The sequence below is a fragment of the Crassostrea angulata genome, chromosome 5, assembly GCF_025612915.1.
Source record: "Crassostrea angulata isolate pt1a10 chromosome 5, ASM2561291v2, whole genome shotgun sequence".
Classification (NCBI taxonomy): Eukaryota; Metazoa; Mollusca; class Bivalvia; order Ostreida; family Ostreidae; genus Magallana; species Magallana angulata.
Window position 1 is genome coordinate 53523018 of NC_069115.1, and position 14233 is coordinate 53537250.

The 14233-nt window shown below is 34.3% G+C and overlaps 1 protein-coding gene across 1 annotated transcript; it reads right to left on the reverse strand.

Moving 5' to 3' along the window:
* Positions 1-810: 810 nt before the first annotated feature.
* On the reverse strand, positions 811-11090 carry LOC128185609 (uncharacterized). The gene is made up of 2 exons (XM_052855204.1): positions 8031-11090; positions 811-2873 (listed from the first exon to the last, which is right to left on the reverse strand). The coding sequence occupies exon 1, from the start codon at positions 11002-11004 to the stop codon at positions 8938-8940; it is 2067 nt and encodes a 688-aa protein (XP_052711164.1). The 5' UTR covers positions 11005-11090; the 3' UTR covers positions 811-2873; positions 8031-8937.
* Between the last annotated feature and the right edge of the window lie 3143 nt (positions 11091-14233).

The following is a 14233-nucleotide window of genomic DNA, read 5'->3' on the forward strand; positions in this document are numbered from 1 at the left end:
TGTAGTAGTTCATACACTTTACATGAAAAGAATAGAATAATGAAACGCGACATTTTAAATAGATCTTTTCTCGTGATAACGAGATAACTAACTCGTAATAACGAGATATTTTCTCGTAATAACGAGATGATTAACTCGTAATAACAAGATCTTTTAAGTGGCCCTATTAGTCTTTCGTAGATATTGGTTTCTTTGATAAGTTTTTTTTCAATAGTCATTGATTCATTAATATTTTTCTATTTCAACTTCGCAGATAATTTTTCTAGCGATGACAAATTTTTGAATAACTTTCATACCAACATTTACGGACATTAAAAAAGAAGACAATATTTTTTCCGCCACTGTGTCTCCATAGATTTCCGGTTAGAAAGAGATTCAGCATCGGAGACGCCATGACAGAAAACACACTCTAACTTGTAAGTGTTCTTATGCATTTTCATCACTGATATAAACCAGTTAGTTTTGCAATTTCAAACGGACGATGTCTAATAAAGTAAAATCCGAGTTTTGTTTGGCATAACAATGTCATGGGGTCAAAAATATTTATGAAAATCTTGTAAAAAAAAGTATGTTACAGAATGCTAGTGTACTCAGTATCGGTATATGCTTTGCTTCCGTTTTGCATTCAAGTAGAAAAAATGTGTACAAAACTTGAATTCGTTCAGATAAGATAACTTTATTGCTACAGTATGTATCATAATTAATGCTCAGATATTAGTTTAACTGTTTAATACCTAATACTAGCCCAAAAGCTATAAGAGGAAAGGAAAAATGAAAATTCAATATGTCCGGATTATTTATGATGTGACCATTTTATGCATCACATTTATTTTTAATGTTTTTCGAATTAAACAATTCTATTTGATTTCATTGTTTATTTCGATTCGATCTACGCCTCAATATGGGGGTGTCAAATACCAGCTGTAATATTTCCTCCACAATTGAACTGCATGTACTTTCAAGTCTTTAAAAAATTGAAGACAATAACTCAAGAAAAATCAAAGTACTGAAAGTACTGATAGGTGGAAGCATCATTGCATATTGTCAATGTTATTATGACTACTTTCTTCAGAATTAGTTTGATATGGGGTAGTTATGGTAACATATTAATGAATGAGAAAAATTCCTCTCTTATTGGTTGCCTTAAGATACAATAGAACAGATATATATTGGTTCAATAATTTTATTTTATTGTGGATAGAATTATGATACAGGGACTTGGACACAATTAGAGATCAAAAATTTTATTTTTATATTTTATGTTTAAAATGGTTTATTGGTGCATTTTAAATGATTGACCAAAATATTAAATGTTAGAGTCAAGTTACAAGCTCAAGTCTTATAGCTGTTTACAAAAAATGTAATGTAGAGAATTACCATTTCTTAGATAAAATGACATTTAAAAAACAATTTAAACCAATTCAATATCTTCTTAAATACTATTTTAAACAAAACAAAGTTACATTTGATTGAAATTTACACCAATACAACGAATATGTAAAAAAATGACAATATTTGAGCTTTGTTTACAAAACAAAGAATTATAAACTCTGTATCTTGCTTATAATTTGAGTTTTGAGTTTCAAATTTTGACATAGCATTATAAACAGTTACTTCTATATTTATCAGTATAAATATTTAAATGGGAAAATAAAATTTGAAAATTTTAAGTCAAATCATGTCCAAGTCCCTTTAAAAATTTGAGATTTTATGAAGGCATTACAGTTTAAAATGAAAAATGTGAAGGAATAGTAAACAAATCATAAAGAACATAATATATGTACTAATATGGTACAGATGGTCAATGTGGAAATATTCAGTAACTTCCAAGATAAGTGTGTATAATACCTTAAAGATAAAACAGGAAAAGCAAATTGAACATCAAGATATTTATTTGTAAAATATATTTGTATAACCAGTTGACACTGATATGCAAGTTGAAAAACGATAATGTGTCAATGAAGATATCTTGGAAATTTGCCCTTTATTGATCACTTTCTTTGCGTATATGTTTATTTTATTAAAAATTGTCCAAATGTGTGTCATAAATATCTTGGGCCAGAGTATTATATAGGTTAAATATATTCAGTGTAATTTGGATGGAATGATGAAAAAATATCAAAGAATTTAGGAAACTGAACTTTGGAAAATGCAGTTTTTCATACTTTACAATATAGTTTCACCAAAATAACAAAGATACATATGTAATCATTTGATTATAGAACTTAAAACAATCAAGTAGCTTGTGTGTCACATTGCTCACATGAGAAGCAATTTTAACAGCCATTGGGAATTCAGCTTAATAGAAAAATGTACAAAATATCTGGACAATGTGTAGTAAAATGGGTCATGATTCATATGTTTTTCAATTTTTTTCTTTCGATATTCTCAAGTTTTACATATGTTCAAAAATCAGAAAAAGTTTATTTACTAACTGTACTGTATACCAAAACACATTTAACAATGATCGACCATACATGAACATACAAATGTTAAGAAATAAAAGTGCAGTAGTCAAAGGATATTGCTAGAAGTTTTGTTATAGGTTGCTATTTAATAATAATGTACAAATAAGTGTATTATGTGTCCTTTACAATTGATCTAGGGTGTACAGTCAAATCACAGTTCTCTAATAATGAAGACATTTGAACTTCATGTCTTTATATCAATACTAATGGAATGTTTAAGAGAACTTTTCCCATGATACTAGTAGAACATTCACTTTCAAAGAATCCTTTTATAGCTGCTGTAAACGTGTCCTTGGAAAGCGTATAATCCTGGTATATGCCATTTGTTGCACAACAATTTCAATAGACTAATGACGTCTTGCCGCCATCATATCCCTGACAACTGTCTTTTTCAGTAGGATTTTCCTAAAAAGTGTTGATGAAAATGAATTATGGATATGTATTCAAGCAATATATTTCTACAATATACTTGAACTTTCATAAAGAAAAACATGGATTTCAAAATAAAATGAACCTGTAAAATATTTTGAATTCATGTTTGTTTTCCCCAAAGGATTTATGTTCATAAGCATACATGTATTTTGCTTATAAAAGATGAAACATTTTATTAAGAAGATCACAAGATATAGAATATTAATATTGGTAGGGTTATTATGGTGTATTACATATAATTAATAGAAAATGAAGTGATCAAACTGTAAATAAAAGTTGTTTTTTTCTTCAAATTCCTCAGTTCATTACTGCATTTAGAATAAGAACAATTAACAAAGTTGTCAAAGATTTGTGCAACAACATAAGTGTGAGGCAATGCTCACTAGAGATGCCCCTCTCTGATGTGAATAAACAAATTGAAATACGCAGAGTAAACATTTACATGTGACAGAATTTTTAGCAAATGAAATCCACCATATGGCATACCTTAAAAAAAGAGTGTGTTAAAATTTCAAGCATCTGCGATTAGATTTGTTAAGAAATCTGCTATGAAAATTTGTTTGAAAATCTGAGCTTTAAATAAACACAAAGTGTTAATTAAACAAGAAGTTGATTACCGATCACTACAAAAATGATTCCCATCATATGGCATACCTAAACAAAGAGTTTGTTAAAATTTCAAGCATTTGAGATTAAACGTTGCTGAGAAATCTATTATTAAAATTTATGTTACAGACAGTCTGACAGAGAGACATATACATTTTTCTGGGCATGCGTGGGAGTATGTGGCAGTTAAATTTTGGAGCAGTGAATTGGTGTATGTATTGTCTACATTTGACTTTAATCTAAGTCTGTAGTAATTTTGTCACAAGCTTATAACATCTTACATTGTATGACACAAAAAAATGAGTACAAATCCCGATGGTAAACGTCGTTTATCGTCTGATGGTAATACACCCAAACCGGTTCAAAAATCAACAAAAATGGCGGAATCTCCACAAGAGAGCTCAGGTGAGAATCCGGGTGTGATTGACAAATTGACAGTCATCGCCAAGGCTGTACAAAATCTTCAGGCTGGTCAGCAATCACTTAAGTCAACGCTAGAGAGTAAGTTGGACAAATTCAGAAATGAGTTTATGTCGAGCATTGACGAAAAATTCAAGGCCATGCGATGCGATATAGATCTCGAGTTAGCAGTACACAAGAAAGATATAGATCAATTGTCACAGTCTATTGACTCAATTGTTCGCCGTTTAGACAGTATTGAGAACCAACAATACTCAGGTCCTTCACCTCAAAATGTAAACAGTCCTCTCGATGACCCCAACCTAACCATCATTGCATCAAATGTAACCGAGACCCACGATGAGATACTTGACGTTGCGCGTGATCTCGTGAGCAATCTGGATAGCAGTATTAACGTCACTGCAGCCTCTCGGCTCAACAGTAGATTTGGAAAACCGGGTCTAGTTAAAATCTCGTTCTCATCGTTAGAAGAAAAGAAAGCTATACTTCGAGAGAAACGCAGACTTCGAGATACCGAGAAATACAAAAATGTATACCTCAGATCCAGTAAGTCACACACGGACCGACTCATCGAACTGAACGCCCGAACAATTCTTAATGAAATCCCAAACGGAAGACAATTCAGAATTATGTCTAACTACGTCTAACGGTCGCATCGTTAAAAAACAGAACGAAATCCAACGTCCCTTAACAGACACTCATGACGACGGATAGGACAGACCCCGACCCACCGAACATCTACGGATTGGACATTTGAACGTCTGTGGATGGACACGCACAAACCATAATCTTAGATCTGAAATTGTAAAACAACTAAACTGTGACATTATAAGTTTGAATGAAACTCACCTACTCGATGAAAACGAATTGAACTTGTCAGATCATGGTTACAAGTGGATAGGCTTTAATCGCTCAAATATTCATGTAAATGCACCGAAGGGTTCCGGTGGAATTGGTATATTAGTGAAAAACAGTCTTTATAAAGTCTACCATGTACACATAATTGACAAATCCTACGAGGGTATTTTGGGGGTCAAGTTCCGAAATAAAGACACCGACTTTACATTTATATTATATTCTGTATATTTGCCGCCAGAGAACTCCCCATGGGGACGTGATGCTAGTTCATTATTTGCTCACCTGCTCACACAAATATATCAGTATAGCGAAGCGGATGCCATAGTTATCTGTGGCGATTTTAATGCAAGAATAGGCTGGACTAACGAATGTAATGACTGTGTTGATAATATTCCACACCGTAGCTCTACTGACGACACACAAAATCAGCATGGAAAGTCCTTTTTAGACTTTTTAAACGACAGTCGTTGTTGTGTATTAAACGGACGATTTGGTGACCAATCGACAGGATACACGTCTCTCTCAACTCGTGGGCATTCAGTTGTTGATTATATTTGCGTCCCTCATGATATTTTCCCACTTTGCGAAAACTTCCGAATAATAAGTTGTAATGACATAGTTGAGCGATACAATTTAACAAACTTTCTGGGGGAGAAGAGTAAAACACCAGACCACGCAACAATAACATTCGAACTTAAGGTACCTTCACACACTTGCAATCCTCCTGTAAATGAAAACAAAATAGGGATAAAAAAGCGTTACAACCTACGACGCATCCCCGCAAATTTTATGAACACAGAAAGAACTCGCAATGCAATTCTAGATCTCATTTCCAAAATAGAGATGTGTCGAGAAATACAAGACCAAATCGACAAGGTCTACGACGACTTTTGTGATACAATTATCGGGGAGATGGCCGAAACAATTCCAAAATATGACTGGTCAAATAAAGGTAGAAAAAAATTGCGTTTGCACAAACCATACTGGAATGATGAACTTACCGACTTGTGGAAAAACATGCGTAACAAGGAAAAACAATATTTAAAATGTGAATCAAAAGATAAAGGCACAAAAAGAGTCCTTCGTCATGATTACAAAGTGGCCCAAAACACTCTTGACAAAAGAATCCGTTTTTTTGAAAGAAAGTACAGAACCGAATTATCTATCGATATCGAGTCCTCAGCTGCACACTCGTGACCCTAACAAGTTCTGGAACTATATTAAGCGTTTGGGACCAGAAAGAAAAAACATGTTTCCTGACGAATGTTTTAAAAAACGGAGAAATACACACTGATCCCGAAACTATGAAAGACGTGTGGTCCAATGACTTTAAACTATTGTACAACCCACAAACGGATTCATCATTCGACGAGAACTTTAAACAACAAGTCTTAAATCATAAAGACCACTTAGAACGGCGCATGTTAGACCCGTTATACCAATCAAACGCTGACCTGAACAGACAAATAGACATAAACGAAGTACGTTGTGTCGTAAACAAAGCGAAGGCCGGTAAATCTGCAGGAATTGACGAGCTCCCCTATGAAGTCTTAAAATCTGAGAATGTTATTCAAACACTGCACAAAATGTTCATGCTAATATTCGATACAAACATAACGCCGTTCATATGGCATCGTGCGATCATCTGTCCAATTTTAAAAGACAAATCGTCGGACCCTAGAATTCCACTAAATTACAGAGGGATAAGTTTACAATGTGTAACGGCGAAGATTTTCAGTTCCGTCCTAAACAATAGACTCATGGTGTACTTAGAAGACAACGAGCTACTCGTAGATGAACAAAACGGGTTTCGAAGGCAAAGATCGTGTCTAGATCACATTTTTTCCTTGAACAGTGTCATTCAAAACAATAATTCAACGTTTGTCACATTCATCGACCTACAGAAAGCGTTTGACACTGTAGATAGAGAATTACTCCAGTACTGTCTTTTAACCCATGGAATTGACGGCAATTTTTACCACACTATTAAATCACTTTATTCAAATACAGAATCGTGCGTTCGAAACATCACTGTATTGAAAAGGTGCAAAATCGAGCCCTCCGGTATTTCCTTGGTGTCCATCAGTTTACTCCGTTGCTAACAGTCCAAGGGGAGAGCGGGTGGTTAAGCTGTAATTGCCGCCACAAGATGAATATGTTGCGTCTCTGGAATCGACTAATTTACATGGAAAATGAACGCATCACCAAGCGCGTGTTTCTTTGGAACCGTGAGCAAAACAATACTTCTAATTGGAGCTCCCAAGTTAAAAATATGGAATCGTTAAACATAGAAAGTACTTACTTAAATTCTACACCCTGTAATTTACACTACGCAGAGGAAAAGTTACGTACAAATTTTGAAACCGAATGGCACAACGATATCCAAAGTATACCAAAACTTCGTACATATATCCTCTTTAAATCCAGCTACACAGTCGAAAAATACGTTACGCTAGATCTCCCAAAACCCATCAGATCAAAATTGGCGATGTTTAGATGTGGTGTACTCCCCCTGAGGATCGAGACTGGTCGCTACAGAGGAGAACCGGTGGAGGATAGAATATGTAACTTATGTAATCTTAACGAAATTGAAACTGAAAAGCACTTTTTATTACGTTGTCCATTCTTTAATTACCAGAGAAGTCAATTATTTTATAAAATTGGATATGATGTAACTGTAAGTCAAAATAATACAAATGACAGTACTCTTTTTGTTAACCTAATATGTAACTACCCCCGCCAAATCGCTAATTTTATTCATGAATTATACAATTTAAGACAGAAACAATTGACAAAGCCGTCTTGCTCCCAAAACATGTAAAACTTTTTATATTGTAACAGTTTGAAAGTGACTTATAGGTCCGTTGGGCCGGGTGTATTGTGTTATATTTGTAAAATGAATTTTGTAATCATGCTATATACACATGTCACTATAATAAATTATTTACTTACTTACTTACTTACTTTATACACAAGGGTAAAACAGTGTATTCCTTCTCCTTTGGAGCATGGGTATAATTAATTCATACTTTAACCAGAAAATGACAGGAAATATCATCAAACTTCGTTATCTCAAACTCCATTGGACTGTTTAAAAACTTTCAGATATCTGAGTTAAGATTTCAAAAGTAAAATACTTAAAAAATAAGAAGTTGGAACTTACAAATCACTTCAACATATCCATTGTATTCAACATATCAGTGTTGCAAGATATTGAGGTTCAACTGTAAGTTGTAATTTACTCACCTTGAGAATGGTGTTAAGGTCACCAAGATGAAGGTCCCTGCTGGGAGCATATTTTTGATGCCCTGATTCCAAACGTTCAATGTAAGTCCCTCTAACAGTGATGAACTGAGAAGCATCTCTCAACAATGCTACACTGCATTTATAGCATCTGACCGTCTTTTTCTGTGTTCTGTTTGAATTTTGCTGTGTGCCTAAGTTTAGCAACTCTCCCCTTCAGCAGAAATGAAGGATGATGTTGGGCTCTCACTGTTTCCTCTTGTCGTTGAATGTTAATCAGTTTCTTGACATTCATCTGAAAGAATGTACAGGTGTTATAAAATAAAATATTTCAATCATATTCATATATAAGGTCATTATACATAATCATGCAGTGTCAGGTATATGAATTGATTGGAATTGCAATTAATCATGTACCATAGATGAAGAATTAATATGGTACATGTACTTCTCTTTAAAAATTAATAATGTGGTAAATAGACAACAATTGGTTTATGATCAGAATAGTAGGATTCAAGAGTTGCACATGAAATATCTGAATCTGACATACAGCTGGTGTAAACATGATCCAAACATGTGTCATAATCAGTTGTACTACTATGCATAATCTGCCTTAGTTTGAATTTGTGCAATGAAGATGACAATACCTTCTGATCAAAGAAATCAATATTTGTGTCACCTAAAATGATTACAGGCTCTGAACTTGCATCAATATCTTGAAGTATAGTTTGAAGATATTTGGTAAAAGATGCAATTGATGATTTTTGAGGAGGACAGTACAAGAAGAAAATACGAATCATCTGACCCCTATGTAGAAAAGTTGCAAGAACTGTTGCAATTCCATCAAAAACACAATGAGTCAAATCAATGAATTCTTCTCTGGTATAAATGACTATGCCATTATATGACCTCACACCAAAATTTTCAGAACCATCAATCTAAACATTTGAAATCCTGGCAGATTATAATCATCATTTTTGTCCGTTATCTTTAACCTGCTTTCAGAAACTGCAATGATATCAGCAGACATGATATTTTTATCATTTTTCAAGTCTTGAAAGTGTTTGTGAAGAGACCTCGTATTGTGGTAAATTATTTTCATGTCAGAGTTGATTTGCAATAGATTTGGTAAACACAAGGACAATGAAGCTTGCTCACGAAGTCTTGCCATTTCAACAACAACTTTTGGGGAGACTGATATCTTGTCTTCATTTAATTTTAGGATATGCAAATCAGATAGACAACGCACTCTACTCATGGCAACGTAATGCATATGCTCCTGTTTCCTTTTCCCTAAATCTATCACTGCGTGTTTCATAGTGGAACCTTGAGATTTGTGAATTGTTTTTGCACAAGCAAGTCGTAATGGAAACTGACGCCTTGTTACATGACAGGCTTTGTACCTTCCCACTGAAATTTTTTTTGAAACTTCAAATATAGGAGTCCAAGTTTTCGAAATAGAGTCAGTGTAATACTGAGAGTATTTTGATCTGTTTGCAGCACCAACACTTTCGTTTTCAAACTTAACCCATATGATACTGCATCTCATAGAGTTTGTCACTCGGAAATCAAAATTTTTCACTAAACATGGTGATCCATTAGTAAGCCCATCAACTACATCTATATTCAAACAGACTTCAGCAGGTAGGTCAAGAACAAGGTAGAGATCTTTTACTAGACCCATTGTTTTGTTAGGATCATCTGAGACTTGAGTCAAAATTTTCTGTTTTACATCATTTGAAACATCCCCTGTGACATAATCTATTGCAGATATATGACACTTATTTTCAGAAGAAGCATTACTATAAGCTTCCATATTGTGGCTGTTGACTTCTGCATTTGTAGTAAATAAATGAGGTATGGTACCATAGTCAACTGTCTGCTTATTTATCAAGCCTTTTTGTCTTTTTTTCAAAACACTCATGTCATTATCTGTTTGGACACCTTCACGCAGTCTATTTAAGATTTCAGCAAAATCTCGATCCCCTTTTTGACGCATTTTTTCTGTTAATTCAAACATTTTGAACAAGTCACACCACAAATTTTGTGCAACTGGACCATAGCCTTCAACCAAATCTTCAAAGATCCAACCATCAAATACAGGTTTTAATTGATAAAGATCACCAATAGCTAATATGCTAATTCCACCAAAAGGCTGATTATTTGAAAAAATTTCTTGAAGGCGCATATTGATGAAGTTGAACATTTTGTTTCCAACCATTGATATCTCATCTATAAATAGTACTTTCAAACTACGGAATTTAACTCTCATGTTGTCCAACTGCTGTACATCTAAGGGTGTATACTTCAGATTTTGGTTTGCAGGGATGCAAAACAATGAGTGAATTGTCTGGCCATGGATATTAAATGCAGCTTTACCTGTTGGGGCACACAAAACAGCTTTTATTTCATCGGGTCTATCTGCTAGTTTCTTGGAAAAGTATCTGACAATACTTTGGTAAAGGCAAGTTGTTAAAACACTCTTTCCTACCCCAGCTCCTCCTGATAGAAAACAATACAATGGAAGTTGATCAGTCTTCACACTATGTAAAATGTGATAAAAGAACTGTTTCTGTTTTACATTAAGTTCACAAGTAAGTTTCCTGTACTCTTCATCATTCATTGTGTTGAAAACCAAGTCATTTATTTCAACTTGCTTTCTTGTAATACCCAAATCTAATCCCAAGTCATAGGAAACTCCTGCTGTCTCTGGATTAAAGCAACCATGGTCCAAACACATCTGATCTTCAATATTCAAATCAATCTCTTCAGAATGCTGAAGTGCTGAAATAACATTGGCATTGTCATTTAATAAAACCATTTCATTGTCTTCCACAATATCAGCAACACCTTTGTCAAGAGCATAAGCTTCCCTGTTGTTAAAGATGATGTCTTTGTTTTGAATAAATCTGCTTTCATAACTTGAATGACTTCCTAACAAATCATCGATTTCTTTTCGCCATGGTAAAAACAACATTAACTGTTCTCTATAATAATTTTCTGGATCTTGGTTTTTGTTAAACCTCACATAGCGAATCACTTTTTGTATATTCCTCTGCTTTAGTATTGAACCTACTCTCATAATATATTCTTTCTCTAGCTCCATCAATCCCGACTTTGAAGTCAGCTCTAGAAGATAATCATCCTCATTTGTCTCCTCTAATTCTTGTTCGGGTAAATATTCAACGCTTATGTTTTGTCTTTTTTCTTTCGGTGGTAATATAATGTCAAATTTTGACACAAAATCTGCTAGACAACAGTTTTGAAGTGCTCTGGGTCTTCTTTGATAGCGTTTTATCCAATTGTATGACTCGATATTTGTAGATTCACCTGGCATGTCTTGTAAAATTTCCACAGGTTTCAATAAGAATGTTCTTTTTCCTTGTTCACTAGTGTTTATGAAAAAAACTGATCTACTGCTCGATTGCATTGGCATTTGCAGGAGAATATAAGCTGTTGAATATATATTATTATATATATTATATAAGCCTCTTGTGCACTTATTTCAACATGTGTCAAGAACTTGTTTCCAATTTGTCTGACCTGTTGTTTCAAGGTAAAATTACCTTTCCTAGCTTCCTCACAAGCCTCATGCAATAAATTTGACATTCCTCTTTGGGATTTTGAAATGTATGAGACAATATAAGCAGCACAAGCATAGCCATCCAGTATATACTGAACATCTAAATTGGCTTCCCATGCTTTTAACAATGTCTGATTGTAAGCATTAATTCTAATTTCAGACACTTTGCGTTCTAGGAAAACTTTCGGAGTCTTCAAAGATGATCGAATTGCTATTTTATACATTTCTTCAGACATATTCAATTTTGAAAGGAAATTTTCAAAACTCGTGAAATGACATCCAGATTGGTCTAGTTTTATTTCATTGAGAACTTTTTTGAGATAATTTTTCTCTACATCTGGGTTTCCATCCAATTCGTTTTGATCAAGAGGCAATAGTATTGTTGTCTTTGGCATAGGAGGCAAGGGGAAATTAAATCTGCATATATTTTTCCCTTTTTTCTTGCAAGTGCGAGCATGGCGGTGGGTCTGATAGTTTACCAACTGAGATATCTGCTCATTCTTGGCACATGTAGTATGCCTATCAATGAATGTTGTAATGTCTTCCACAGAGTCAACTTCAAAAATTGGAGCGTTTTCAACCCATATCAACATGTGTACATGTGGTGAACCTCTCTGTTGAAATTCAACACGATAAAAGTAGTCTTTTATTTTCCCAAGTGGATGTGTAATACCTTTCAAGACATGTGATAGAAATACTTGAAATCTGTGGTTGAAATACCTTGCACAAGTAACAGGATCTTTTCTGATTAAATCACACTTTTCCTCCCATGTTAAGTTTCCAATTTCCTCATCTGTTAGAATTTTGTTGAATAGTGTCTTGTGTAAAATTTTAAGCACACTAACCCATTTTGTTTCTGCAGCTGAAAATGAGCAGAACCAGGTAGGAATTCCTAGCTGCCTTATCATTGCAAATACATCTCGTTTTGCATTTTCCCAATAGGCAGGTGATCCCCTTAGAGTTCGAAGTACTCTATAATCTTCATTCAATCTTACAAGTTGGTCAAAGGAAGTATCATCCAATACTTGACCCACTGTAATTTTCTTTCCTTCAGTCTTGCATTTCCGCATGGCAAGGGCAACTTTATCTTGGATTTGCTTTATTTGCAGTCTTTTAAGCTTAAAAAATAAGCTTGGCATAGAGCAAGCTGATCTTCTGTCTTGTGATCTAAGTTCCCACTTACAAATTGTAGCATAGGTAACAGGTGTATGTCTGTCTTTGTTGTCAGGACGCCTCTGTCCACAATATATAGTTGGGAAAGCAAGATATTCTGCATTTACATCTTCATAAAGTCCAAGAGGAGATTGGTTTTCACCAAGAGCAAATGAAAAGACTTTGCTTAACGACCTTACATCTGCAGGGTGCAACAATGTATCGGTGTTTCCAGTCAATCTACTTTCAAAATTTACATCTTCAGTCCACCCATCTTCCTGTTCCTGAGAATTAGCATCATCTAGCAAATTATGATCTTCAGAACCAGAATTCATTTCATCAACATTTTCATGATTAAACCCATACCAGCTTGACTGCTCGCTAGAAATATCCCAATTCTCATTTATGGTTATTTCTTCATTCTGAAACATTTTGCTGTTCTGTAAGAGCCATTTTAATGCATCAATGCATTTCTTTGGTCGAATAGCTTCATATAATACATGATGTTTGAAACTTGTTTTTCTCTTGAGTTTAACTTGAATAGTTTCAGATTCAGAAAGTGTTCTTGGCAAAGACTTAACAGTAGTATTTACATCTGATGGAACATTCACAACATTTCCTTTTAAACTTCGCTGTCCTCCTCTTGGTTTTTCCATTACTTGCATAAATGGTATTCTTGGAGTGACGAGTCTCTCTTCCATTTCTGTAATATTTAACTCTGTGGGTTTTTCAGGAAATCTAAACCCATTTATGGCAGCACAACTTGGCACCTTTCCATTCTTTATTGATCTACAACATGTTGAACAAACCCACTCAATATTGCCTTCACTTATTAAACCTTGTAAACATTGTTGTCCAAGTGGTAAAGTATGTAATGTATCTGCTTTCTGAACATTCTGTCTAAACCATGTTTGAGTACAGCAAGAGCAAATATACACTGGTCCAGTAGATACCATATCTTTGAATCGAGTAATTACAATGTCACTGAATTCACTCTCTTGCAAATAGTTTACCCCATCAAGTGCATTTGTTGTCAAAGCAATATTTTCACTGTCTGACTCACAACTACTGACACCAGGAACATTTTCAACACTTATGTAGTCTGATGTGGTTTTCATTTGTTCAAACTGGTCTGTTTTTGAAAATACCTCTGCATCTGATATTGCAAAACTACATGTATCTTTCATCATCATACATGTTCTCATTGATGTATGAGAAACTGGAACTCTTTCTTGATTTCTTGAACAAAACTGTTTTTGTTGGGAGCACACATCTTCTTTTCCACTACAAGAATGTCGGGGATGTTGACGTTTTCTTCCAAAATTTTTAATAGCAGGTGCTTTCTCAATAAAAAACGATTCAGTTTTTCCAGGAGTAACTTTAAGAGACAACTTTGTTGAAAGTGAAGATACAAATATTGATGATTTATGTGGTCTTTTTGAACATTTCTTTATAGAGAAAGAAGCAGCTT